Source organism: Bison bison, unplaced genomic scaffold (assembly GCF_000754665.1).
Source record: "Bison bison bison isolate TAMUID 2011002044 unplaced genomic scaffold, Bison_UMD1.0 scf7180017864200, whole genome shotgun sequence".
Classification (NCBI taxonomy): Eukaryota; Metazoa; Chordata; class Mammalia; order Artiodactyla; family Bovidae; genus Bison; species Bison bison.
In genome coordinates, this window is record NW_011494772.1 from 608,443 (window position 1) to 633,687 (window position 25,245).

General features: G+C 37.3%; 1 protein-coding gene across 1 annotated transcript in view; it reads left to right on the forward strand.

Moving 5' to 3' along the window:
- LOC104991755 overlaps positions 1 to 25,009 on the forward strand; it is a 55,492-nt gene extending 30,483 nt beyond the window's left edge. Inside the window, exons 4-6 of the mRNA XM_010844343.1 lie at positions 12,192 to 12,302; positions 21,019 to 21,215; positions 24,926 to 25,009. Coding sequence (XP_010842645.1) covers positions 12,192 to 12,302; positions 21,019 to 21,215; positions 24,926 to 25,009 — 392 coding nt within the window. The remainder of the gene's footprint in view (positions 1 to 12,191; positions 12,303 to 21,018; positions 21,216 to 24,925) is intronic.
- The last annotated feature ends 236 nt before the right edge of the window (positions 25,010 to 25,245 follow it).

Sequence of the window (25,245 nt, forward strand, 5' to 3'; positions counted from 1 at the left end):
TTTAAGTTTGACCCACTTTTTCTTCTACTTTCTCAAAATTTCTGAGAACCTTATTCTGTCAATCATTACATGTCAATAACGTTTTCCTGAACACAGACGTCTGAATATGTGATCTGATGAATCTTTATGCTGCTTCTAGGTATGTAATTCTGTCTAGCTATCCACATTTTAAGTTTCCTGTGTAAAACTCGAGTGCTTCTAAAAAGATCCTCTTAACTTCTACCTCTGATTCTACTCTTTGTAGAAGAAGAGATTCCACTGAAATACATGAGGCAGGACAGTGGAGTTTTGACTGTTTTTTGACTCCCCTTGGTTCCTAACAAAAGCATACACAAGCTGGTTTGGTGAAAATGAGAAATCATTAATGTACATAATGTTGCAGGGCAGGACTGACTCAGGCATGATTGAATCTATGTGCTCAAGTGATACCTCACCACATCTCTTCACCTGCTCTGTATCTGTGAACTGACTTAACCTTCAGGCAGGTGTTCTCCATGTTGTAGGACTTTAGGAGCCCCTAGTGGAAATCATCTGCATTTTTCAACATCCAAAATTAAAAGAAAATCCATGCTCATCTAAAAAGAATTTATAGAGCAAATCCCAAGGTTTTGTGTTGAAAACAAGGTCTATTGCCTAAAAAGAATGTGGCACTGAGTTGTAAGGATCTTGTGAAAAGGTACCCAGCTTGTGATGAGAGCTGAACTCAGGCCAGGACTTCACCTCTATACCTCATTTCAGCTTAATATGCACAGTCTAGATCAAAATATTTTACAGGGGCTATAAAAATTCTCAGTCTTTGTGTTTCTTGGCTGATACGCGTATGTATCCCTCCTAAAACTCATTTACACTTATAATCATAAATGAAAGAAAATCTTATCCTTGTTCATTTGGATGCTTTTACATTTCTATGGTCACAGAGTTCTTTGTGTTGAGGTCTACTAATTTCAATGTACTATTCTACTTATTGTCTATAAATAATAATAAAGACTCACATTTTATTAGAAGATATATCTTGCTTTTGTCATATTTTAAAAGAAGTCTATATACTCAGTTAATATTTACATAAATCAGAATTAAAAACCTAGCTACTTGATTTGGCTCTAAAATGATCTACCTTCAAAATACAACTGCAAAAGATATTATTTTACCAAAAGAACAAAAAGTGTTAGTTAAGATTTAATGGCTTCAAGTGTTCATATTCACCTTGAACAAGCTGAAGTAAAATGTAAACTTAAGGACTGGCTTCTTGGCTGATTGAGAAGATAAGAAAATAGCTCAACCTCACAAATAACTGGAATCAGGGGCTTAATACCTTCAGAGCTCTCTTTCCCATTCAGGCTTCACCAATCCAAAGTGAAAGTGAATGCCTCTAATTCACCTACTTTATATCTATCTATCATATGTTTATCTGTCTATTTATCTATCTATCCATCCATCCTTTCATAAATAACAGCATCAGTCAGTAGAGAGAGATTTATTTCCCTTTTTCTAGTTTTATAATCTTTAGGGGAAGACTCTTATTAGTTCACCTTGGATGAGAGACCAATCCTAGTGACCTAAATTTGGAATCTGAAAAGAACTTGGTCCCAACTTTTGTCAGATGCTTATGTCAATTGGAGCACATGCCCAGTCATCAGTAGCCAGTATTACTTGAAACTAAGTATTTTCTTATAGTTAGTATATATATGGGGAGGAGCTACCTTACAGAAAGGGATCTACAATATCCAGCACACTAAGCAATGGATTTTCTCATAGCCAGTGATATTAAGACACTAATTCAAGTCCTCATTGAAAATTTAATGTATGTGTCTAGCTGTAACTGGATTTTACATTTCAGCATTCTTGCTAATAATATTATATGCAAACTAAATTTGTCTTTTTCAATGTCACTTGCATATATGTTAATTATGAATGCTCTAATTTTTTCCTGTTCGTCCCATGACAACTCTTGAATACAGTTGGCATTAACAACAAATATTTTTAACTTGACTAAAGGAATAACAGTGATTATAGAATATAAAAGACAGGAGAAGAACATGCTGTGGAAATTTGTTCTGTTGGATACTTGTTTTATAGAGGGCATGGCAATTGTACACATATTTTGTATGTTATGTTTCTCAAAGAACTTTAAAAAAATATTCTATGAGATTTATAAAATTCCTAAAATAAAAGCTGTAACTAATCTTTATAATTATCAATAGTTGATTTTAGAAGCCACTTGCAATCTTTACTAGATAAAACTTTTCCAGAACATCTCATACACCAAAAAGACACTGCTAGAATATACCATCTTGATACAATTAGGTTATACCAAAGAAGAGGATTAAATTTAAAAACATTTTTTTTCTTTTTTCATGCATTGTTCCATAAGAGCAAAAATGCCTCTGAGTAGCTTATTAACAGAAAATCATTTTAATAGGTGGATTAGAGAGAATTGGTAAAAAACTGAATTCAGGCCAGTTGTAAAAATTTACTAAAGATTGCCATCTAGAGGCCTAAAGGAGTATATTTTGGAGAATATTTTCAGATAGATTTTCTAGATTCTAAAATCTTGATCTTTATATGTTTAATATATTCAATAAAATGAAGACAAGTAAAGGGAGAACATTTCATTTATTACTAAGTCTGCACAGGATTATTTTAAATAAATAAATTTTTAATTTTAAATAAAAACAAGTTTGCTTCTATTTTTACTTATACAATAATTTTGGTAGTTATATTTTAAGAACTCTTTTTTGGCAAGTCTGAAAATGTATTCACACTATATGAGAGAAGGAAAACATTTACGTGTACAAATATGTATATACAAATAATGTATATAGTTATTAAAGTTTTCTTGACTGTTAAGGCCAACTGTCTTTGGGTTATTTGTATTCCTGGTGAGCACAGCTGTTTGATGGATGGAACAAGAAAGTTGTTCATGTTAAATAATTACATGAGTTTGGAGAACAACATTTCCTGGTAATAAAAGAAAAAGACATCATTCTAAAAACTAGGTCTAGTACCTTATCATTATGTGGCTGTATATAAACAATGTGAATTTGGGGTACTTTTAGAAATGATTGTAATGCATATCATTGCTCCAATAGATTGCACAGTGGAGGCATTTATCAAGATTGCAGGTGTGTTTTCATGAATGTTTTACAATTAGCTTATCAATGTTAAAGCAAAGGATAATGAGCTTTAAAATGTGGGTTATGGGGCCACAATAGAACCTACTTCTAATGAAAACTTTCCAATCCACTGAACTGAAGGTTAGAAAATTCCAGTTCTCACTGTGTCACAGGGTGCTGGTTTTGGCAATAAAATAGACAGGAATGTTATGGTTGCTGCCATGATTAATGCTTTATTTTGTCAAGAAGAGGTGGTGAGCATTCTACATGATACAGACAAATATGTTCAATTTTAAACAGCACTAGAAAACACTGAAAATGCTATCTTGAATAAAAAATAAATATTTTGAGATACTATACCAATATTAAACCACTGCATGTTTTAAAATAATTTTATTTGTTTTTTATATTTTGGCTATGCTGGGTCTTCATTGCCACTGTGGGCGTTTCTCTAGTTGGGCACTTGGGGGCTACTCTCTAGCTGCAGTGCATGGGCTTCTCATTGCGACGGCTTCTCTTCAGGTTCTAGGGCATGCAGTCGTCAGTAATTGCAGCTTCTGGGCTCTAGAGCACAGGCTCAATTGTTGTGGCCCACGGACTTAGCTGCTCTGAAGAACATGGGATCCTCCCTAAACAGGGATCAAACCCGTATCTCCTGCATTGGTAGTAACTCTTTACCTCTGAGCCACCAGGGAAGTCCCTAAACCATTGCATTTTTCCCCCCATTTTAAGAGACCCTCTAGTTTAAGATGTAGCATCAACATTTGGGGTGGTGTATCACTTCACTAAATGTACACATTTATATCTGCTTTCATGATGTTGAGATGTATTCCACTGTCAGACTTCCTAAGTAGGGAGAAAGTATTTCTTAAAAGTGAGAAATTGCTGTAATAAAAATGGCTTTATCTAGTAGAGGTAATATGCACCTCTGTAATTAAGTATCTCATGTTATAATTACTTGGTGTCCTTACACTGATCTCCAGGAAGAGTATCTAAATGTTACATTATATTTTCAGCATTTGTCTTTTAAAATAGTACAGTTCCTGTGAAATGTAGTGCATTATGTTGATGAAATATCCATGACAATTTACCAGCAGAAGGTTATGCCTGCAGCAGTGAGGTTCATCTGCATCATTCCAGAGAACTTTTTTTAATCTTGAAATCGACTTAAACACAGTAATAAGATTGAACAGACATCTCAATCTCTCTGCTCATCAGTGTTTGGGGACTACATGAACTATGGCTACCCGAGGCTGACTGATCACTGTGCCTCATCCACAGCGCAGAAGTGATAGCGAACATTTCACATTGACAGTCCCAAGATCTGATCCTGAGGAAAGCTGGCTTGGGGTGCTGCCTGAAGGAAGACACTTTTTGAACTCAAAACAACTTCACACTATGATCAAGCATGCCGTTTATCACAGTGGAGCTCCTGTTTGCTGATGAGTTAATAAGCATAATGTCATTTGAAATCTTCCTGACCATAGTAGCACATCTTACAAACCACTGGGTTTGTAATATTGTGTGTGTGCACACGCGTGCATGCCATATACATGTGTTTGTTAGTCATGCCTTGCTGCTTTGTCTTCAAAATTCAAACTGTTGCCTTGTCAAAGCAAGGTAATTCATTTTCGTTTAGAAAGGGAAACCACTAATGCAAGTCTCAAAGAACCCACTGGTCAATGCACGAGATGTAAGAGACACGGGTTCAATCAGGGAAGATCCCCTGGAGGAGGGCACAGCAACCCACTCCAGTATTCTTCCCTGGAGAATCCCCATGGTCAGAGGAGCCTGGGGCGCTACAGGCCATGGGATGGATCACAAAGAGTCAAACACGACTGAAGCAACTTAGCATGCATGCATGCATGTCCCCCTCCACCCCCCAAAATCCAAGTCTTATACATTTAGGTGCTCATGAGTCTCATATATTTAAATCTTTTAAAGATTGTCTTCACCTGGCATAATGGTTACTCTTATGGCTGTAGTATTAGACCACTTACGTTCATACCCCAGCTTCTGCCTAGCTCTGTAACTTTGGGCAATTCACTTAAAACTTTTTGTGATGATGCAAATAGGGATATTAATTGTACATACCTTTTTAGTATTATTGTGAGAAAAGAATGAAGCAGAGTAAGAGGTCAATCAGTATTCACTATTAGTATGATATTATATTTAATCACTAGTCAATAGCCTTGAAAACTACCAGTGTAGTTTATTTCCCTGGGTCAACAAAAATCTTGATTACTCTTTCTGACAAGAGACTCTTAGGTAAAAATCAACACCTGGATTTTACAAGAAGTTATTAAGTATAAGAGGCAAGCTGCGTTTAGATTTGACAGTGTTCCATAGTAATTTTAAAAATGCTTGATTTTCTAAAGAACTAAATATACACTTGAATAAAGGACATAGTGTTGATGAAAATGTGAAAGGCAGCGTGGTGTTGTAACAGTGGCCGTTGACGTCATACCTGAGTTACAGTTACTGGTCTGTCACTTGGTCAACATCTGTAGGTCTCACACCCCTCATCTCTAACTTAGAATAGCATAGTATCATTGCCTTCATTAGGGTTGTGATGAGGCTTAGCTGATAAATAATGAAATCTTTTAAATAAGAGCTAATAAGTGAGTTTTTTTGTTTGTTTGTTTTTTAATAGGGAGAAAGGGCAGCATGGTAGGAATTGACTAGAGGTGGGAATATTGCCACCTATGTTAACGATTTGGATCCTGTTTTTCTCCCTCTATGTCTGTACAATCTCTTCCCTATTGCTTTCCTTATTTACCTTTTTCTTTCACTAAATTCTCCTCTTGCTCCATGTTTATGTTTCTTCTTTCCTTCCCCTCTTTTCCTGCTGTTTTTCCACTAAACCCCAAGTAGCATTTCAATGAGAGTATTTTTCTAAGTTTGCAAAAAGCGATTCATGTTTAAAATTGCTCATGAAGTAGTGTATAAAATGGCTAGCATGTATTGTTTTGAATAAAGGGAAATGAATATATACAGAGAGAAATACATATATATCTGTATAGGGCCAGATAGTAAATATTGTAGATTTTGTAGGCTGTGTGGTTGCTGCTGCAATTGTTCACCTCTGCTTTGCAGTATGAACTCAGTCATAGACAATATATAAACAAACTTGCATGGCTATGTTTCAATAAAACATTACTTATAGACACTGAAATTAGGATTTTATATAATTTTCACATACCACGAAATAGCATTCTTTTAATTTTTCCCAACTGCTTAAAAATGTATATCATATTTAGACCATGAGTTGTAAATGTATAAGTCATATTTAGACCACAGGGTGACAGAGCAGATTTGGTCCACAGCTCCTAGTTTGCAGACCCTTGATAAGCTATGGGATTTATGCTGATGTTAAGGAGTTATACATTCAACTAAAATTAGAATAGGGCTTCCCCAGTGGCTCAATGATAAAGAATCCACCTGCCAAGCAGGAGACATGGGTTAGATCCTGGGGTTGGGAAGAGCCCCTGGAGAAGGAAATAGCAACCCACTCCAGTATTCTTGCCTGGGAAATCCCATGGAGAGAGGAGCCTGGAGGGCTACAGACCATGCAGTTGCAAAAGAGTTGGACATGACTTAGCAATGAAACAGCAGTAGCAGCAGCAGCCACAGATATCAGAGTGAGTGACAACAGGTTATGGAAGATTTAGAATCAGTTCAGTTCAGTCACTCAGTCGTGTCTGACTCCTTGCGATCCCATGAATTGCAGCATGCCAGGCTGCAATTCCCTGTCCATTACCAACTCCTGGAGTTCACCCAAACTCATGTACATTGAGTCGGTGATGCCATCCAGCCATCTCATCCTCTGTTGTCCCCTTCTCCTCCTGCCCCCAATCCCTCCCAGCATCAGGGTCTTTTCCAATGAGTCAACTCTTCACATGAGGTGGCCAAAGCATTGGAGTTTCAGCCTCAACATCAGTCCTTCCAATGAACACCCAGGACTGGTCTCCTTTAGGATGGACTGGTTGGATCTCCTTGCAGTCCAAGGGACTCTCAAGAGTCTTCTCCTACACCACAGTTCAAAAGCATCAATTCTTCAGCACTCAGCTTTCTTCATAGTCCAACTCTCACATCCATACATGACCACTGGAAAAACCCATAGCCTTGACTAGATGGACCTTTGTTGGCAAAGTAATATCTCTGCTTTTTAATATGCTATCTAGGTTGGTCATAACTTTTCTTCCAAGGAATAAGCGTCTTTTAATTTCATGGCTGCAATCACCATCTGCAGTGATTTTTGGAGCCCCCCAAAATAATAGCATTTAGATAAATAATGTTGTCAATAGATTTCTTTATTCTTAAGCAAGTGACTTCAGTGATACAAACCATATTTGAGGGAAATTCGTATGGGAGTGATGTGCAGTGTGGACAGCAAAAGGAAACATGAGTTAAAGTGAATTTTTGTCCAGGTGTCAGTTACAGAGGTCCTTGACTCGGTGGGTGGCTTTGACAATTTTGAAGAAGATGAAAAAGGACGAATCAACATAACTTGATGAACAATTGGATTTAAGGGTAAAATGGAGGAGATTGCTAAATAAGATGGCAATTTAATTATTAAAGTCAGCATCTAGGATAAAATAAGAAAGTGAAAAAGTCACAGAGAAGTCATAATTTGAATTATGTATATTTTCTAGACTGAAGACTGAGTACCATAGGACTTCTAGCTTTTCCAAAGAGACTCACAAGAAAAAAAACCTGTTGGTTTTTCTTTTTTGGAAGGAGTTTAATCTGTTATTATTATAGTTTTTATGTTGTAATCAGAAAGTCTGCTAATTAGTATAGGCTGAACAGGACCATTAAAAGGCCTGCATGTGAGTGAGTAAAGTAAGAAAAGGCTCTCATAAAAATCCCACAGGCAACGACTAAACTCATTGTAGTTTAATAAAGCATAGGGTATGTGCACACATTTGTTTTTCTTTGTTCTATTAGTTTGTAATGGAAGAAAAATGGCTTTTTTCAGATCCCATTTTCTGGACATTTTTACAACATAACATTCAAGGATGTGCATTCCAAGTAAAAATATTTATCCATACCCTAAATCACTGAGAATTAACTCAATATTTTCAATAGAAAACTCAATTTTCAAACTATCATATCTCGTTTCTTTCCAGGGACATGCTATCCAACTCATGGCTCCCTTATGTGGACTTTTTATCCATCAAGTGGGAGAAGTGCTGTGCTTCTAAGAAGAAAGCATAGAATAGGACCTGAGGGCTATGAAGTTCTAACTTCTTATACTTCCCAATAAAAATGGCTCTTTTAAATAAAGTACTCCCCTAAGCACAGACTGAGTTTAAATAACACATTTGGTGATTTCCCAGAAGTTGAGTGGTACTATGTGACAAGTTAAATATATTAGTTTCTACAGGGTGGTTGACAAATGTGCGCGTGTGAAGTTAGTTTTGGTCCCTGTGAGTTGTCTTTTTGTACTTTGAATGATTGCCTTTCATTTCCTTTTTTAAACTGAGACCCAAAAACATTTTTTCCTGTTTCAAAGCAGCAAAGTGCTATCTAAGCAGTTAGCATGCAACACCTTTACGCCATACCCTGTGTCTTTGGAATTGTAGTCTTTAGCCAGCACAGCAAAAAGCCTTCTATCACGTGCAGATGAGGTTGGTAGTAGATCAGTTAATTGAAAAAGTTGAATACTGTGAAGAATCACAAAATAACCTGTTATATGCATGCATTCAAGCTTTTCTTTTAACCTAAAAACTACAATGAATGTAAAAATATTACTTAGAGTATTACATAGAGTCGTGTCCAACTCTATGTGACCCCATGGACTGGGGCCTGCCAGGCTCCTCTGTCTGTGGAATTCTCCAGGCAAGAATATTGGAGCGGGTTGCCATTCCCTTCTCCAGGGGATCTTCCTGATCCAGGTATTAAATCTGGGTCTCTTGCATTGCAGGCAGACTCTTCACCATCTGAGCTACCAGGAAAGCAAAAAACCTACAGTACTGTTCATTAACTTTTAAAAAATATACAACAAAGTTATTTTTTGCTTTTTTTCCCTAAAGGATGGGCCCAATGTTTCATCTTTCCAGCATAAATCATACAGATAATAGATCCTGTATGAAAGTCAGTTTTGTTTTCTTTTTTAAGTGGGAAAGAACTTAAAGACCATTGTGAAATAACTAATGTTGGTAGAGAAGCCTTTAAGATGTTTAAGGTTTTTCCCTTTAATTATTTAAAGTTGTGTCTCCTAAACTAATTCAGCCCTATTGGTAACCTAGTTTTATTGAGTCTTAAAAGGAATTCAAGTTAGAAACATCATCAAAGACACATTTCATAACCATATAATCAGTTTAAGCAATATTTAATTGACTTATATAATTATAATCATAAGCATAACTTACATAAACATGTTTGGGAACAAATCCAAATTTTACTCTTGATAAAAACAAAGCAAAAACATGAAAACCTTTTACTAGTGGAAGGAAAAGTATTAGAGAGTATAATAGAGATCCTATTTTTGAACATTCAGTGTACTATGAACATTAGCTATGCTATATCATAGGACAAATAGATAGTGCAGGTTAATACAGAGAGACGTTTAAGTGGTATACATACATGGCATATGTATATTGGATTTTAAAAGTTGCTCTATTAAATTTTTTTTGACAGATTTTGATGTATCTAGAAAGCACTGGGTGGAGAAGGCAATGGCAAGCCACTCCAGTACTCTTGCCTGGAAAATCCCATGGATGGAGCCTGGTAGGCTGCAGTCCATGGGTCGCTAAGAGTCGGACGCGACTGAGCGACTTCACTTTCACTTTCCACTTTCACGCAATGGAGAAGAAAATGGCAACCCACTCCAGTGTTCTTGCCTGGAGAATCCCAGGGACGGGGGAGCCTGTTGGGCTGCCGTCTATGGGGTCGCACAGAGTCGGACACGACTGATGCGACTTAGCAGCAGCAGCAGCAGCAGCAGCAGCAGCAGAAAGCACTGGGAGGTTTTCAGCTCTTGAGAGTCAGCATGCGTGCTAAGTTGCTTCAGTCATATCTGACTCTGTGCGACCCTATGGATTCTAGCTCACCAGGTTCCTCTGTCCATAGGATTCTCCAGGCAAGAATACCGGAGTGGATTGTCATGCCCTTTTCCAGGGGATCTTCCTGACCCAGAGATTGAACCCGTGACTCTTAGGTCTCCTGCATTGGCAGGCAGGTTCTTTACCACTAGCACCACCTGGGAAAAATCTATTTCATGGTTGGATGACCAGTACCTACCACAGTACCTGATGTATAGTAAGCATTCAACTATTGCTTGAATAGATAAATGAGTGGATGGTTGATTGAATATCTACTATAAAGAAGAAAAGGATAAACAATGATTTCCACATGGCTTCATAAGACATGAATTTAGATTATTAAATTAATTCTACTGTGAAAATATACTAACTTTCATATTATATATATTATGGGAAATGTTTTCTTTGCTTATTTATATGATATAGAAAAAAGTCGACCCTCAGTATGAGCTTATTTTGTCTTAAACTAGCTCAGCTAACAATATTCTTCAATTTGTAATTTGACTTCCAATCTTAACAACATTGAAATAAATTTAAAGGTTAAGAGTGATAATCTAAATATTTAATTACAAACTGAATCAGGCAGTCATCTATTTTCATTTCTTCAACTTTTTACACTCCTATCCTCACAACCTATACACAATTTCTAAAATGCAAAACATTCAGGCTAAATTACCTCTGGGCAGTCTGATTCTTCTCCTACTGTATTTTATAAGTGTATCTATTTTCCCTCATAAAAATAGAACTACTGATTCTGAAATAACATTCAGGCTTCTTATTTCTGCCTCAAGACTGATTTCCCACTGTAGTTTAATTGTGATAGTCAGTGTAAAATTTCTAACTCTTAGAAATTTTAATAATGGTAGGCTTTAAAAAATTCATATTATAAAGTCCTAAGTACAAAATCTTCATCTAATGCACTCCTAAAATGATGTTGCTATGTGCAAATCACAGTAGTATATTGGAATTGCTTTGAATAAACACTTTCTTTTCACTCATAAAACTATTGATATATCATATAACTTTTATAGACTCTGTTCTCTGATAAGATGTTCATGCATGTGAGTGTACCCAGGATGGGAAGAAAAATTCCTTCTGATAAAATGACTTCCATTCTGCCTCCAAATAATTTTTGCTGGTATCCAGTGAACACAGAAATCATAACTCTAATAGCTCTTTCTCAGTTTTTCTTGATCTCTCTCCTTTCTTTTCGGCTATTTTGTTCTCCTTGGAATCCTCTGACAATAAGTTCACCTAGCCCTCTTCTAATTTTTCTCAATTTTCTGTATTTTCATGTTCTTTCTGTCTGCCAAATTGTTGCAGGGAAGCCCCTAGTTGTCCCTCAGTCTTCTTTATTAGGGTACTCTTCATCTTTTTTTTTTTTTTAATACACAGTTACCACAATGCAGACACCTCTCAAATATTTTTCTACTGTCCTGGCTATCTGTTTAATTCTTGTCCTGTGTATGCAAAAATTGGACAGAACCTTCACTTGGCTATTCAGTCGTCATCAAACTAAAATCACCGTGAGTCTCTTCTTCTCAAATAACTTAAACCACCTCCTTATTCAGGGGCTCCACATTTTTGTGGAGGGGTGTGGTTCCCACACAGCACTAAGCAATTCTCCAGACACTAGCTGGTGTCAGCTCAGTTCGACACTATCTACAAGTTAGCATTAGATCTCTCAGACTGAGGCTTCAATCCCTCAAGACTGCACCCCTTCTCTCCCCACTTCAGATGCCACTCAGAAGCAAGCTGCTTCTAACCATAGTTTCTCATGACCCCCTCTCTCCTTCTATTAATCTGCTAAAGCAGCTCACAGAACTCAGAGAAACATTTTGATTACAAGATTACCAGTCCATTATAAAAAGATATAACTCAGAAACAGCCAGAAAAGAGACGTGTAGGAAACGGTATAGGGAAGAGGCAAAGAGCTTCTATACTCTTTGACTGCGCCATTCTCTCAGGTCTCCACGTGTTCACCAACACATAAGTTCTCTGACCCTTCTTTCTTTCTTTTTTTTTTTAGTGGAGGCTTCATTACATAGGCGTGAGTGCGTGAAATCATTTTCCGGTCTTCCCGTCCCCAGAAGTTGGAGGTGTGAAGGACTGAAAATTCCAAGCTTCAAGTTGTTACATGGTTAGTTCTGTTGTTACGTGGTTGGTTCAACCTGCTTCCACCCCTACGTGGGGTCCAAAAGTCATCTCATTAACATAAAAAAAATACCTTTTCTTTTTCGTCGCTTAGAAAATCCCAAGGATTTTAGTACCCAGAAATGGGGATGAAGACCAAATATGTATTTCTTATTATAAATCATATATCATAGCTTCTCATTGTCCCTCTTTCTCCACATTTTAGAATGAATATTTTTAGTGACTATTATGTTCCAGGTACCACATGAGAGCCTACAGAACTAAATCTTGATTCTAGATGTTCCTCATCTAGGGAGTCTCTTAACTTACTAGTGCAAAATAAAAGATGTTATGGAAGAAGAACAATTAAGAAGATGTGAGAAGGGATAAACAGTTGCTTTAAATATTGCATGACACTTTGGACAAAGAGTGGGATTTTTTCAGATAAAGAAAGGACAGACCATATCTTCTATTTTCATTATCTGAACATTTGTTTGTGCTATTCTCTCTGCGCATAACTTTCTTCCCCTTTTGTTATATTTGTCAAAACCCCACTCAACTTTAGGACCTTTGATTGACTTTCTTGTTCAAAAAACATCTGGTCCCATTACTTCAGGCAAATAGATGAGGGGAAAAGTGAAAACAGTGGCAGATTTTATTTTCTAGATTTCCAAAATCACTGTGAATGGTGAGCAGCCATAAAATTAAAAGACCCTTGCTCTTTCAAAGAAAACTATGACAAACCTAGACAGTGTATTGAAAAGCAGAGACATCATTTTGCCCTCAAAGGTCTAAATTATCAAAGCTATGGGTTTTCCAATAGTCATGTATGGATGTGAGAGCTGGACCTTAAAGAAGGCTGAGTGCTGAAGAACGGATACTTTTGAATTGTGGTGCTGGAGAAGACTCTCAAGAGTCCTGTGGACAGCAAGGATATCAAACAATCCAATCTTAAGGAGATCAACCCCGAATATTCACTGGGGGACTGATGCTGAAGCTGAAGCTCCAATACTTTGGCCACCTTATGGGAAGAACTGATTCATTGAAGAAGACCCTGATGCTGGGGAAGATTGAGGGCAGGAGGAGAAGGTGGTGACAGAGAATGACCTGGTTGGATGGTATCATCAACTCAATGGACATGAGTTTGACCAAAATCCAGGAGATAGTGAAGGACAGGGAAGCCTGACATGCTGCAGTCCATGGAGTTGCAAAGACTTAGACATGACTGAGCAACTGAACAGCAACAGTGATTTGTTTTCAGTTGATTGTAAATGTGAGTGTTGAATGTGTGTGTCAGTTGTAAGCTCTATCTTATTAACTCTAATATTTCTTGCTAGTACTTGCATTATATTTAACACATAGTAGATGTCCAAAATATACTGCTAAATCAATGACTAATTGTATGAGCAAATAAGCTATTTAAGAAAGCAAAAATGCAGTTCACATTCTGAATTTCAAATTGTGCATGCTTTTTCTGCTGTTTTCACCTATGAAATTGGGAGTTGATATTGGGATCTTAGTCGTGAAGTGTAATGTAAGTACTCTGGAGCCTTGTAGTTAGAAACAATCATTCTTTTTTCATGTGGAGATATTCACAACAAATGTTACGACCTACTATCCTAATATCTTTTTAGTTATAAAGAAGCAGAAGTTTAATCACAAATGGAAATTCAATTATAGTGAATAATAGTTATCTGGATCTTCTGTTTCTTTTAATCTTTCTGTTACAGTTTTTTTTAAACTCTAACACTTGCTTCATAGTCTGAACTAAGGAAAAGTTGATTTTTGCTGATTTAGTCATTGAAATATTTGTTGAGTGCTGGCAATGTGCTAGCCACTTTACATATATTTCTTCACTTAATTTTTATAGCCACCTAATGAATTATTTACAGGCTCCCCTGGTGGCTCAGTAGTGAAGGATCTACATGCAATGTAGGAAACATGGGTTCAATCCCTGGGTCAGGAAGATACCCTAGAGTAGCAAACAGCAACCCACTCCAGTATTCTTGTCTGGAAAATCCCATGGACAGAGGAGCCTGGCAGTATATAGTCCATGCGGTGGCAAAAGATTCGGAATGACTTAGCAAAAATAACAGCAAGGAACTATTCACTCATTTTTATGGATGGAGCTACGAATCAGAGTGATAAAGAATGAATGTTTTCTTTTAGACGTTAATATCCATACTAGTTTGGATATTTCAGAGATGATGTTTGTCAATTATACCTCAACAAAGCTGAGGAAAAAAATATGAATGCTCTTCCGTTCCATATGATAGTCTCTTGATTGTGACTTTGATTAGCACTGTGTAAAACTAACCAGTAAACACTTGAGAGTGAAAAAAACTAACCAGTGGTTTGAACTGTATAATGGAAATAATGAATTGGGAATCCTTTTCATCCGCTTCTTTTCACTGAGTTAATTTGTGGTTTTCATTTTACATAAACACATTCACTGAAGAGCTACTCAGACTTGGCAGTCACTCGTGCCCTGACATGCCTTAGCACAATGGCTTGAAAAATACATTTTTTAACTTCCTTTTTTTCTCTTCCTTTTGTCTTCTCAGAGTATTATATACCTAAGTGACAGGAGTCTTGCAAATATTTAGAAAGATAACCCTCTGCCTGTGTTAGGTACAACAGAAGGTTTCATACATCAACTATGAGCTCCCTTCTTTACCTGTCTGGTGCCAGGGAGGACAGTACCCCAGATGGGCTCACTATGCTATGGCTGATTGGTGTAGATGACGTTGTTATTGGTGATCTTGTCATTGGTTTATAGATGTCACAGAGGATACTGCTCCCAAAGTGGGATTTATGCAGCAGGGCTCAGAATCATTATATGTTATTACTCATTTGCAAAATGATGGACACTCTGCTAAGATTCAAAACAGTTTCTGGAAAGCATTTTGAAAGAAATAAACATTTTACCATTTTCTACAAAATTTCCACTTTAAAAAAATAGATGGATAAACACCATTTTACAAATAATTCTTGATATTTTGAATGTTTTTAATGGTTACCTCTCAAAATCCTAGTCAACTCTTCCTTTACCAGAAAACAGAATCTGTAAAACATGTCCATAATGCTCTTACTGAAAAACCCAGAACAGTGATTGTCCCTGATTTCATATGAAACCACATGGTTTTAATTTTTCTCTTCTCACTGAATTGATCAAATTGGGGCTAACTTACTTGCTTGGTTATTACATGTGGAAAACTTACATAACATGAAGACTCTGAGTCATTGTAGGCTTCTCAGGGAATTTAATGAACGTGTGCTTTATGGATCTGATGCCAGTTTTGCAGCTTCCCTCACACTGAACAAGACTAGTCGGCCCTTGCTGACACTGTCTCTCTGAAAGGTATTGGTTCAGCGTTAGAGATGGTCTGCTGGAAAAGGACTTCCAATTAGGGGCTAACCCAGACAGGGTGAGTAACCATACTGTGCGCACTGTCTTCTCCCAAACCTCGAATATTACCCTCCAGTCATGATTCTCTTTACTTAGAGAAAAGGGAAATAAATTAATATCATTGACTTTGAAGGGTAGCCATGCCACAGACGCCTTTCCCTGCCTTTGTACTATGTTAGATGTGGGGATATGTTTTGCAGGCACATTTTATCCATAAGAAACACCTGAAATTCAAAGATTATTTTGCATTTGCTTGACAAAGGAAGCATCCTCCTACCCCGGCGTGTGCATTTCTGAGTAACTAACAATCACTTTTCCATGACAGCTTTTCCTCCTCAAATACATTCTCTGTTAAAACCTTGCTTTATACCACCTTTGCATGGCTCTGCATATGAAATACTAAAACATCATCAGTTTTAATGAAATAGTCAACCTACCACTTGAAGAATTTATATTTATGGCCCACAGACTAGCTACCCTCCAACATGAGCTAGGTGATGCATTTCTAGGAACTTCAAATTAATCCTTTTCATTACAGAAGTAGGTACCCATGAAAATGAATAGAAGTAGCTGATCTCATTAAAGGCTGAATTGAAACCAATTCTTATGGTGGCAGTAGCTACAACCTGTGATAATTTCCCTAGCTGCTATATAAGTTAAGTCCTGTAATTACTTTAAAAAAAATTCTAAATAGCATAATTTTAGGATACATTGTATTTTTTATGTGTATATTTGTATGTATGTTGGAGAACAGGGTATAGAGTTGTATTTAAATAAGCTTGAATTTTAATTGGCTTGGCTTGGTTTTTACATTCACAGGGCTTTATGGATGTCTTTCCACAGACACAACTTTTTTGTTCTAATTCTTTTTGATTCTCATTCTCATTTTGAGAGACTGATCCTTAGATTATGACTCTCGTTACAAATGCATACAATGCTAGAGGGCTATTTTTACGCTCACAGACTCAAATCATTCTGGGATTTTAATTTCTCTTCTATAGTTCGAAACAAATTTTTAAATTTAAAAAGATGAAGACGTTTGTCCTTGCCCTAGGGTCCTGATTCAAGGTTTAGACAGAAGGTTAAATATCAAAACTTTACTATAAATCAAGTGCGTGCATTTCTGAATAAAGGTCTGGCATCATCTGCACAGGGCATTGATTCCTCTAGCTAGAGGGCTGGAGAGTCTGTTTACAAAAGAATATACAATTTAGACAGAACAAATGCCCTTCTATCAAATAGAAGAGAAGAGCCATGTTCATTTGTCATTACACGCACACCATTTCCTTTTTGGTGAGTTAATGCCCTTACTTAAAAGGAGATTAGTCCTTTAAAGTAAAGAAATTGGAGCTGGCAGGCAGCACCAGGAGTAGACACAGATTCGAAATTCTTTAAAAGCCTGAGTGCAGACCCATTCAGAATCTCTTAAAAACATTGCCAGAGAATCCTGGTATATCCACATTCGCCCACCAGGATTATTTCAGAGTCATGACTATATATCTTTTCACAGTAAGAATACACATGCAAACAGACATCAGTTCTCAACAGACAAACTGGAATCCCTGTAGTTAATGCAGCAAGAAAGTATGCACAGCAACATCAGGGAAAGATACTAATCCTAAAACATGACAGGAAGGATCATACCTTGGTTTCACTAATGTCTGTCCTCCACAAGCAGATGGCCCCAGTTTCTTAAATAATTTACCCTCAAAATTAGATGCAATGGGTAATTATTTTGGTAGAGAATATAAATTCAGGCTTTGATTCCTTTCATAGATGAGGCTCATACTATGAACACAATGATAATAATAGACTGAGGAACATTTAAATATTTATGCAGATTCTACTTCAATTTATATTTGGAAACTTTGCAATGCTGGTAGAAAGAATATTTCTCTTCTCACTGTGTACCGTAATCTCTAGGACTTTAAAAGAGAATATTTTAGCACAGAAAAGCAATGGAGAAGCCTTGTGACCTCTAAGCTTTGAATAAAGACAATTCTATTAAAGTTTCATTTGTAAGTCACACTCAGGGGATTGGCTGAGAATAATAACATGCACCATAAATAAACTGCAGATTGTTCCAGGTAATATAATGCAATAAAATATATGTAATATTGATACCTATTAAAGATATTTTAATATATCCTTAATAGCTTTGAAGCCACTTATAAAACTTGCGCCTATTTTTTAGCTGCTCAATTGTGTACTGACTGTGACTCCATGGACTGTAGCCCACTAGGCTCCTCTGTTCATGGGATTCTCCAGGCATGAATACAGGAGAGAGTTGCCATTTCCTTTTTATGGTGCATCTATTTAGGATCTTCAGTAATGGCATTGCAATATTAGGGATAAAAATTAATTTTCAAGTTATTTGGCTATTTAAATTTTGGACAAAAGTTTGATCAGTCAGTTCAGTTCAGTTTCTCAGTTGTGTGCAACTCTTTGTGACCCCATGGACTGCCCCACACCAGGCCTCCCTGTCCATCACCAACTCCCGGAGCTTATTCAAACTCATGTCCACTGAGTCGGTGATGCCATCCAACCATCTCATTTTCTGTCATCCCCTTCTTCTCCAACCTTCAATCTTTCCCAGCATCAGGGTCTTTTCTAATGAGTCAGTTCTTCACATCAGATGGCCAATGTATTGGAGTTTCAGCTTCAGCTTCAGCTTCAGTCCTTCCAATGAATATTCAGGACTGATTTGCTTTAGGATGGACTGGTTGGATCTCCTTGCAGTCCAAGGGACTCTCAAGAGTCTGAAGCTTCCATATGCCTCTTACCCTTCTCCATCAGAGGGCAGACAGACTGAAAATCACAATCACGGGAAATGAACCAATCTGATCACATGGACCACAGTTTTGTCTAACTCAATGAAACTATGAGGTATGCTGTGTGGGGCCACCTAAGATGGACAGGTCATGGTGGAGAGTTCTGATGAAATGTGGTCCACTGGAAAAGGGAATGGCAAACCACTTCAGCATTCTTGCCTTGAGAACCCCATAAACAGTATGAAAAGGCAGAAGCTTAATAGTTAGTATGCTGCTGCTGCTGCTAAGTCACTTCAGTTGTGTCTGATTCTGTGAGACCCCATAGATGGCAGCCCATCAGGCTCCCCTGTTCCTGCGATTCTCCAGTCAAGAACACTGGAGTGGATTGCCATTTCTTTCTCCAATGCATGAAGTGAAAAGTGAAAATGAAGTCGTTCAGTTGTGTCCAACTCTTCTTGACCCCATGGACTGCAGCCCACCAGGCTCCTCCAGCCATGGGATTTTCCTAGGCAAGAGAACTGGAGTGGGGTGCCATTGCCTTCTCCAATAGTTAGTATAATTTCTTTAATATCAACCAAGATTTGTTTTAGATTTTTTTCAGTGAATTATTTTTAGGCATATTATTCCAATAATAATATTACTGCCCTGAATTTTAGATACAATAATTTTGATAGAAACAAAAAAAGAGTATAAAGTCTATGAAGGTATATTCTTGAAAATGGAAAAACAAAGAAAGCGAAGAAATCTGAAAGGATGTCATGTATTATGGAAAAAAAAAAGCGCTTTCTTATATTTGGTTCAAATTCTGGCTTTAAACTAGCTGAGTGATTTAGAGCATATAACTTTGAATGTCCTAGTTTATTTATCCATAAAACATAGTTCATATTGCATTTCCTTGTTGCATGGGTTAAAGGAGCTACATGAGAAAGCTTGGAATATAGTCCTTATGATATGTTCTTGGGGCTTCCCAGGTGGCACTCAAGGTAAAGAACTTGCTTGCCAATGCAGTAGACATAAAAGTTTCAGGGTTGATCCCTGGGTGGGGAAAATCCCCTGGAGAAGAGAACAGCTACTCACTCCAGTATTCTTGTCTGGGGAATCCCATGGACAGAGGAGCCTAGTGGGCTATGGTCCACAGGGTCACAAAAGAGTTGAACACAACTGAAGTGACTTAGCATGGACACATGCAGGATATGTTCCTACTCCTGCTACCATTTTAGGTAAGGTCAGGTTGCAAAAATTGCCCTCATTCCAGGTTACTTTAGAAGGCCTTGGAAGAGAAATTTCTCCATTCCTCAGTTCTTGAGTTTTCCTCCCAGGCAGATATACCAACCAGTAGGTTAGGCAGAACTCCATGGCCTACAACCTTATGGTTTATTGCAGACACTGGTGTGACCAGAATAAGTAGGCAAAGCAAGTACTGTGCTGCACCTTGGAGCTGAGGTGAACTTGCAGATGCACTTTAGCCTTCCTATATGGCTCATCTGGTAAATAACCCACCTGCGATTCAGGAGACCCCAGTTCGATTCCTGGGTCAGGAAGATCTGCGGCAGAAGGTATAGGCTACCCACTCCAGTATTCTTAGGTTTCCCTGGAGGGTCAGCGGGTAAAGAATCTGCCTGCAATGCGGGAGACCTGGGTTCAGTCTCTGGGTTGGGAAGACCGCCCCCCCCGGAGGAGGGAAAAGCTACTCACTCAAGTATTTTGGCCTGGAGAATTCCATGAACTCTATAGTCCATGGGGTCGCAAATAGTCGGACACGTCTGAGCGACTTTCACATACTTAACTCAAATTCTTTTCTTCATGACTTATCCGTTTTGCCTGCAACACAAATGCCTACTAACCTTGATTCAAAACCTAGCCCCTGCATGTGTGCATGTGCGTGCTTAGTTCTAAACAGAGCTCATGGGATTCGGCCTGTACATAATACTTAATTTCTATGCACCGTTATAATAGCAAAATCACACAGATGGTCGCTACTACCAGGTAAAAGGTGGTGGATTCTGCACTGGGCAAGTCTTACTGAAAACAATACCCAACATGTTTCATCTTTTGCATTATTTATGGTTTTCTCCATTTGTAAGGATTCAATAAATTCATAGTAAAAATCGTTGTATAGATAATGTAGCCATGATTCAAGCATCCAGTACTTAGCCTTAAGTTGGTCAAGCAAAAACAAACACTAGCCACTAAAAAGATGTGTCAAAATGAATTAAATTGATTACGTTTCAAACTCCACAAGAAGATATAAGCTCATTGTAATATTACTTGTTTATCCACGTCCAACAAACCCAATATCAAACTCGAATATCTTATAGTCTCCATAAAAAAATGCCGTCCCCACACTTCCAGTCTCTAGTGTAACTTTTCCTCAGTCTTTCCCATAATAATGCATCACAATAACATAAAGATCTACTTGGAATTTCAGAATGCTCCTCATTGTTTGGGGAAAAGGAAGAAACTTAGCAGGTAGAGCGAGAAGTATTTTAGTGGGAAGGCTGGAACTATTGTTGTTATTTTTATTTTGGTTTTTGAATCTTCAGGTACCAAAGGACGGAGAATACAGTGGGAGAACAAAGAAGTATGTTGGACAATGAGTTCTATCAATGGATTACTGAAAGCAATTTTGCAACATAGGTATCAAAGGCTGCAAATTGTTTCTGCTTTATTAATATTTGGTGAATTAAACACTGAGGGAAATGAATTGGAGAATATTAAAAAAGGCATGAATCTGAATTATGTATTCTGGTTGAGTGGAATTTATCCTTTTGGCAAAGAATACTACATATCTGCTGTTTGGAATGACTAGTTTTTTTTCTGTTCAACATTGATCAATAAAATCAATAAAAATTATAAATATAATAAGTGTTTATTGCTCATTGTCTTGATAAATAAAAATTAACTGATGTCTGATGGCAATTTATAAATTAAGTCTCGATTTCTTCAACAAATAGTTCCTGATGAATTTAAAATTAGGATTTTAAAAGGAAACAAACCCCAGTTCAAACCAATTATTCATTAAGTCTTGTTTTGTTAGTTCTGTTGGGTTTCCTGGTTTCTTAATTTTCCATTTAGAGTTTAGGACCTCAGTGCTGACTTTCTCCTTGCATTTCTTTAGAACCTTCGTTTTGCATAGGCAACATTTATTTCTATACTTAAGACCAAACAATTCCTTCCAGTGAACACTTCTACTCCCCTTCCACTACCCCCAAACTTCCTTTAGATCCTCCAGTGAAGGTAATGGTCTCTAAATTTATAGCTACTGAAAAAGGTAACTGCCAAACAAGAAAAACACACTTAGTGATTCATTTTGAAGTGCTTTCAGAGGATGTCAAGATAAATGAGTTGGATGACATAAACAAACAAAGAAATATTAACAGATCAAGAAGTCATAATTGAAACACAGGGGTGAATATATTGATCTCATAAAAAATGGTTTAATCTTCTCATAAATGAATCACTTTTACGCACAACTTTGGCACAATTGCATTCTATAACTTTTAAAAACATCCTCAGTGACATGGCTATTTAAAATTTTTATTTCTTCAGACTTATATGTGTCATAATAGCCTCTGTGTATTGCGCCCTCATTCTTTGCTGAGAATTGTGTTAGCATTAAAAGATTATTTTACTCAGTCCTTATAAAAACCCTATGTAGTAGGTATTATTAATCTCATTTTACCTATTAAAAAAAAGTGCTTCCAAGAGATTAAGTAAATTGACTAATAAAGGTCAAAGCTGGCATTCAGAACCAAGTCTATAGTACTCCGAAGTCCATAGCTACTGCCTTAACATAATAATCCAATAAATTAATTACCAAATATCTAATGGAAAGTATACTAAGAATTAAGACTTCTTTTCTTGAAAGTTTTTCCCACATCTTGTGATAGGTTACTGTGAATTGGTTTAGGATCATAGAATCTCAGAGGACCCTATGTCTAACCTTCTGCATAAAACTCAGGAATCTTGCCTACAATATTGGTGATAGATTTGTTCCTTCTTGTAAATGTTTCTAAGAGCAAACAATGTCCTTCTCTTAGGGCACATGTGCATCTCTATTAATTATAGACCATTGTAATTTTATCTATATTTTTTATTCTCTATATTGAGCAGATATTTGCCTCTATTAATATCCACCATTGATTCTAAGCCTGAAATAACCAGAATAAATAAATATCTCTAAGGAAAGTGTGAGGCTGAAGAAGAAGCAAGCAAAACTAAAGCTTTGTGTATAGGTAAATTCATGAGAATATTTATTCTTGAGTGGTTGGGAAATGATTTTATTTTCTTGTCTAAAAATTTATAATCTGGAATCCTATCAAGGGTATATTATTTTAATGCAAAAGCATTGTAGCAACAGAATCATGTAATAGAATGATAATCCTACAGAAAATGTGAATTGTTCACAGTCAGATGTAGTCAAGGTTATTCAGTGAAGAAATGATTTTAAATCAGATACAGACATACCCAACTTAAAAAAAAAAGTAATATTTTCAAACAGTCCATGTGACATTGGAGAATATAAACAATAAAAGAGACATTTCTGTTACAGACACTGTTTGATGGAAATGATATTTTTGAAGGACTGACAAATCAAATATATGGCACAATATTCAGTATTATTAGCATTCATTTTTTGGCCATGCAGTATCTTAGTTCCCTGACCAGGCATTGAACACATGCCACCTGTATTGAGATCATGGCATAATTAGCCACTGGACTACCAGGAAAGTCCCATTATCAGCATTCTTATGCAGAGTAGCCAGTAGCTTTTTGATAGTATGTAAATCTTATGACACGACTGAGTGACTGAACTAACTAACTCATGAAGAGGCTCATGAAGAGCTCCTGAAGGGGCTTCCCTGGTAGCTCAGCTGATAAAAAATCTGCCTATAATGCAGGAGACCCCAGTTCAATTCCTGGGTTGGGAAGAGCCCCTGGAGAAGGGATAGGTTACCCACTCCAGTATGCTGGCTCATACAGTAAAGAATCCACCTGCAATTCAAGAGACCTGGGTCCCATCCCTGGGAAGATCCCCTGGAGGAGGCCATGGCAACCCAGTCCAGTATTCTTGCCTGAAGAATCCCTATGGACAGAGGGTAGGCTACAGTCAATATGGTTGTAGAGCAGGGCATGAATGAGTGACTAAGCACAGCACAGAGCTCATGAATCTAAACAATTATGAAGAAGGTAACAACATTATCTGCTTTTTTATAATATTGAAAATCTTAAAAGGAATTCAGGTGTGTTTGAAGGAGACTTAGTAGCCAGTCCAAGATTGTATTTCCTAGTTGGATGACACTGAGGAGTTAGCGGCTTTTCAGGACCATGGATGAAAGGTAGCATAGATGTGTAGGGTAGGAAAAAGCTAAATACAAATATAAGTCGTGTGTTGTTTGCCTGAACCAGTTGTTCAATCTTTTTTAGTGTAAGCACTCATCTAATATGTAATAGTTCCAATCAAGCACCTGGGCTGACAGACACTGCTATGGAGCATTTCATCACCTTCCTTTGCTCTTCTAATCCTTTCAATGTTCCTCCTTCATTTTGCTTATTCAGAATCTGGGTTGCATCTTCCTCTCCTAATTACTTGTTCCTACATTTCCTTATCCTCCCAGTACCACATCGTTCTCACCAGAATCATCAGTACTTTTATTGAGTCAGTGTGGGGGTCTTAGTGGAGTACACAACAGAATCACAGGATGCTTGCTCTGCCCCCATGATTTCCTAAGTGTATGATCCTCAAAATGGTGTGTACATATTCAGGCTTCTGACTACTTATTTATTAAATAATACTGTATTTCAGTCATCCTAATAATCTATTAAGGAAATTTGTAATTTTAACCCATTTTACAGGTTAAGTGAAGAATGTGTCTAAGGTTACACAGCTGAAAATTGGCAGAAATGAGAATCACTTCCAGGCAATCTAGCTCTGGGGTCCAGCCATCTTGACCAGGATGCTACATCACCTCTGTAATATTACCTAGATTCTATAACATTGGGGCTTCCCTGATGGCTCAGATGGTAAAGAATCTGCTTGCAATGCAGGAGACCTGGGTTCACTCCCTGGGTCAGAAAGATCTCCTGGAGAAGGGAATGGCAACCCACCCCACTATTCTTGCCTGGAGAATTCCCTGGACAGAGGCACCTGGTGGGTACAGTCCATGGAGTCACAAAGAATCAGATACAACTGAGCATAAAATAAATCAGTCATAACTTTGGATCTTAATGTGATTCAACTTTTGTGTTTAAAGAGAATAAGAATTTGTGTGCTCAGATCTGCATCGTAGAAAAATCTACACTTTGGATTACTAAGGTCTTTAACCTTGCAAGAATAGTAAAAAAAAAATAACTGATAAATACCCAATTTGCCCTTTTATGATGAATGCTTTGTTTGCAGTGAATAGATCCAGATTTTACTTTTATTTCACTCTGTTTTTCATTCACCAGTTGGAATTGTTCCTGGACCTTCCTCCACAGCTCCTTATGAACCAGGCAGTACACAGTGTCGTTCAGGAGACTATGCCACAGTGAAACCCTCCTGTTGTATATCATGGGATAATGGAAGAGGTAGTATTTTAGGCTCTCATCCTAAGAGAATTTATCATCTGTAGTAATTCTTAAAAGATTTGAACTACAACTGGTTTCTCCATCCCATTGGATTTGTCTGTATTATTGTGTTAATTCTAACCACATCCCTGATTAACCGGATACCATTTGGTTTCCACTATGAATGTGGTGAATTTGGAATAGGTGGTATATCCTCAAGA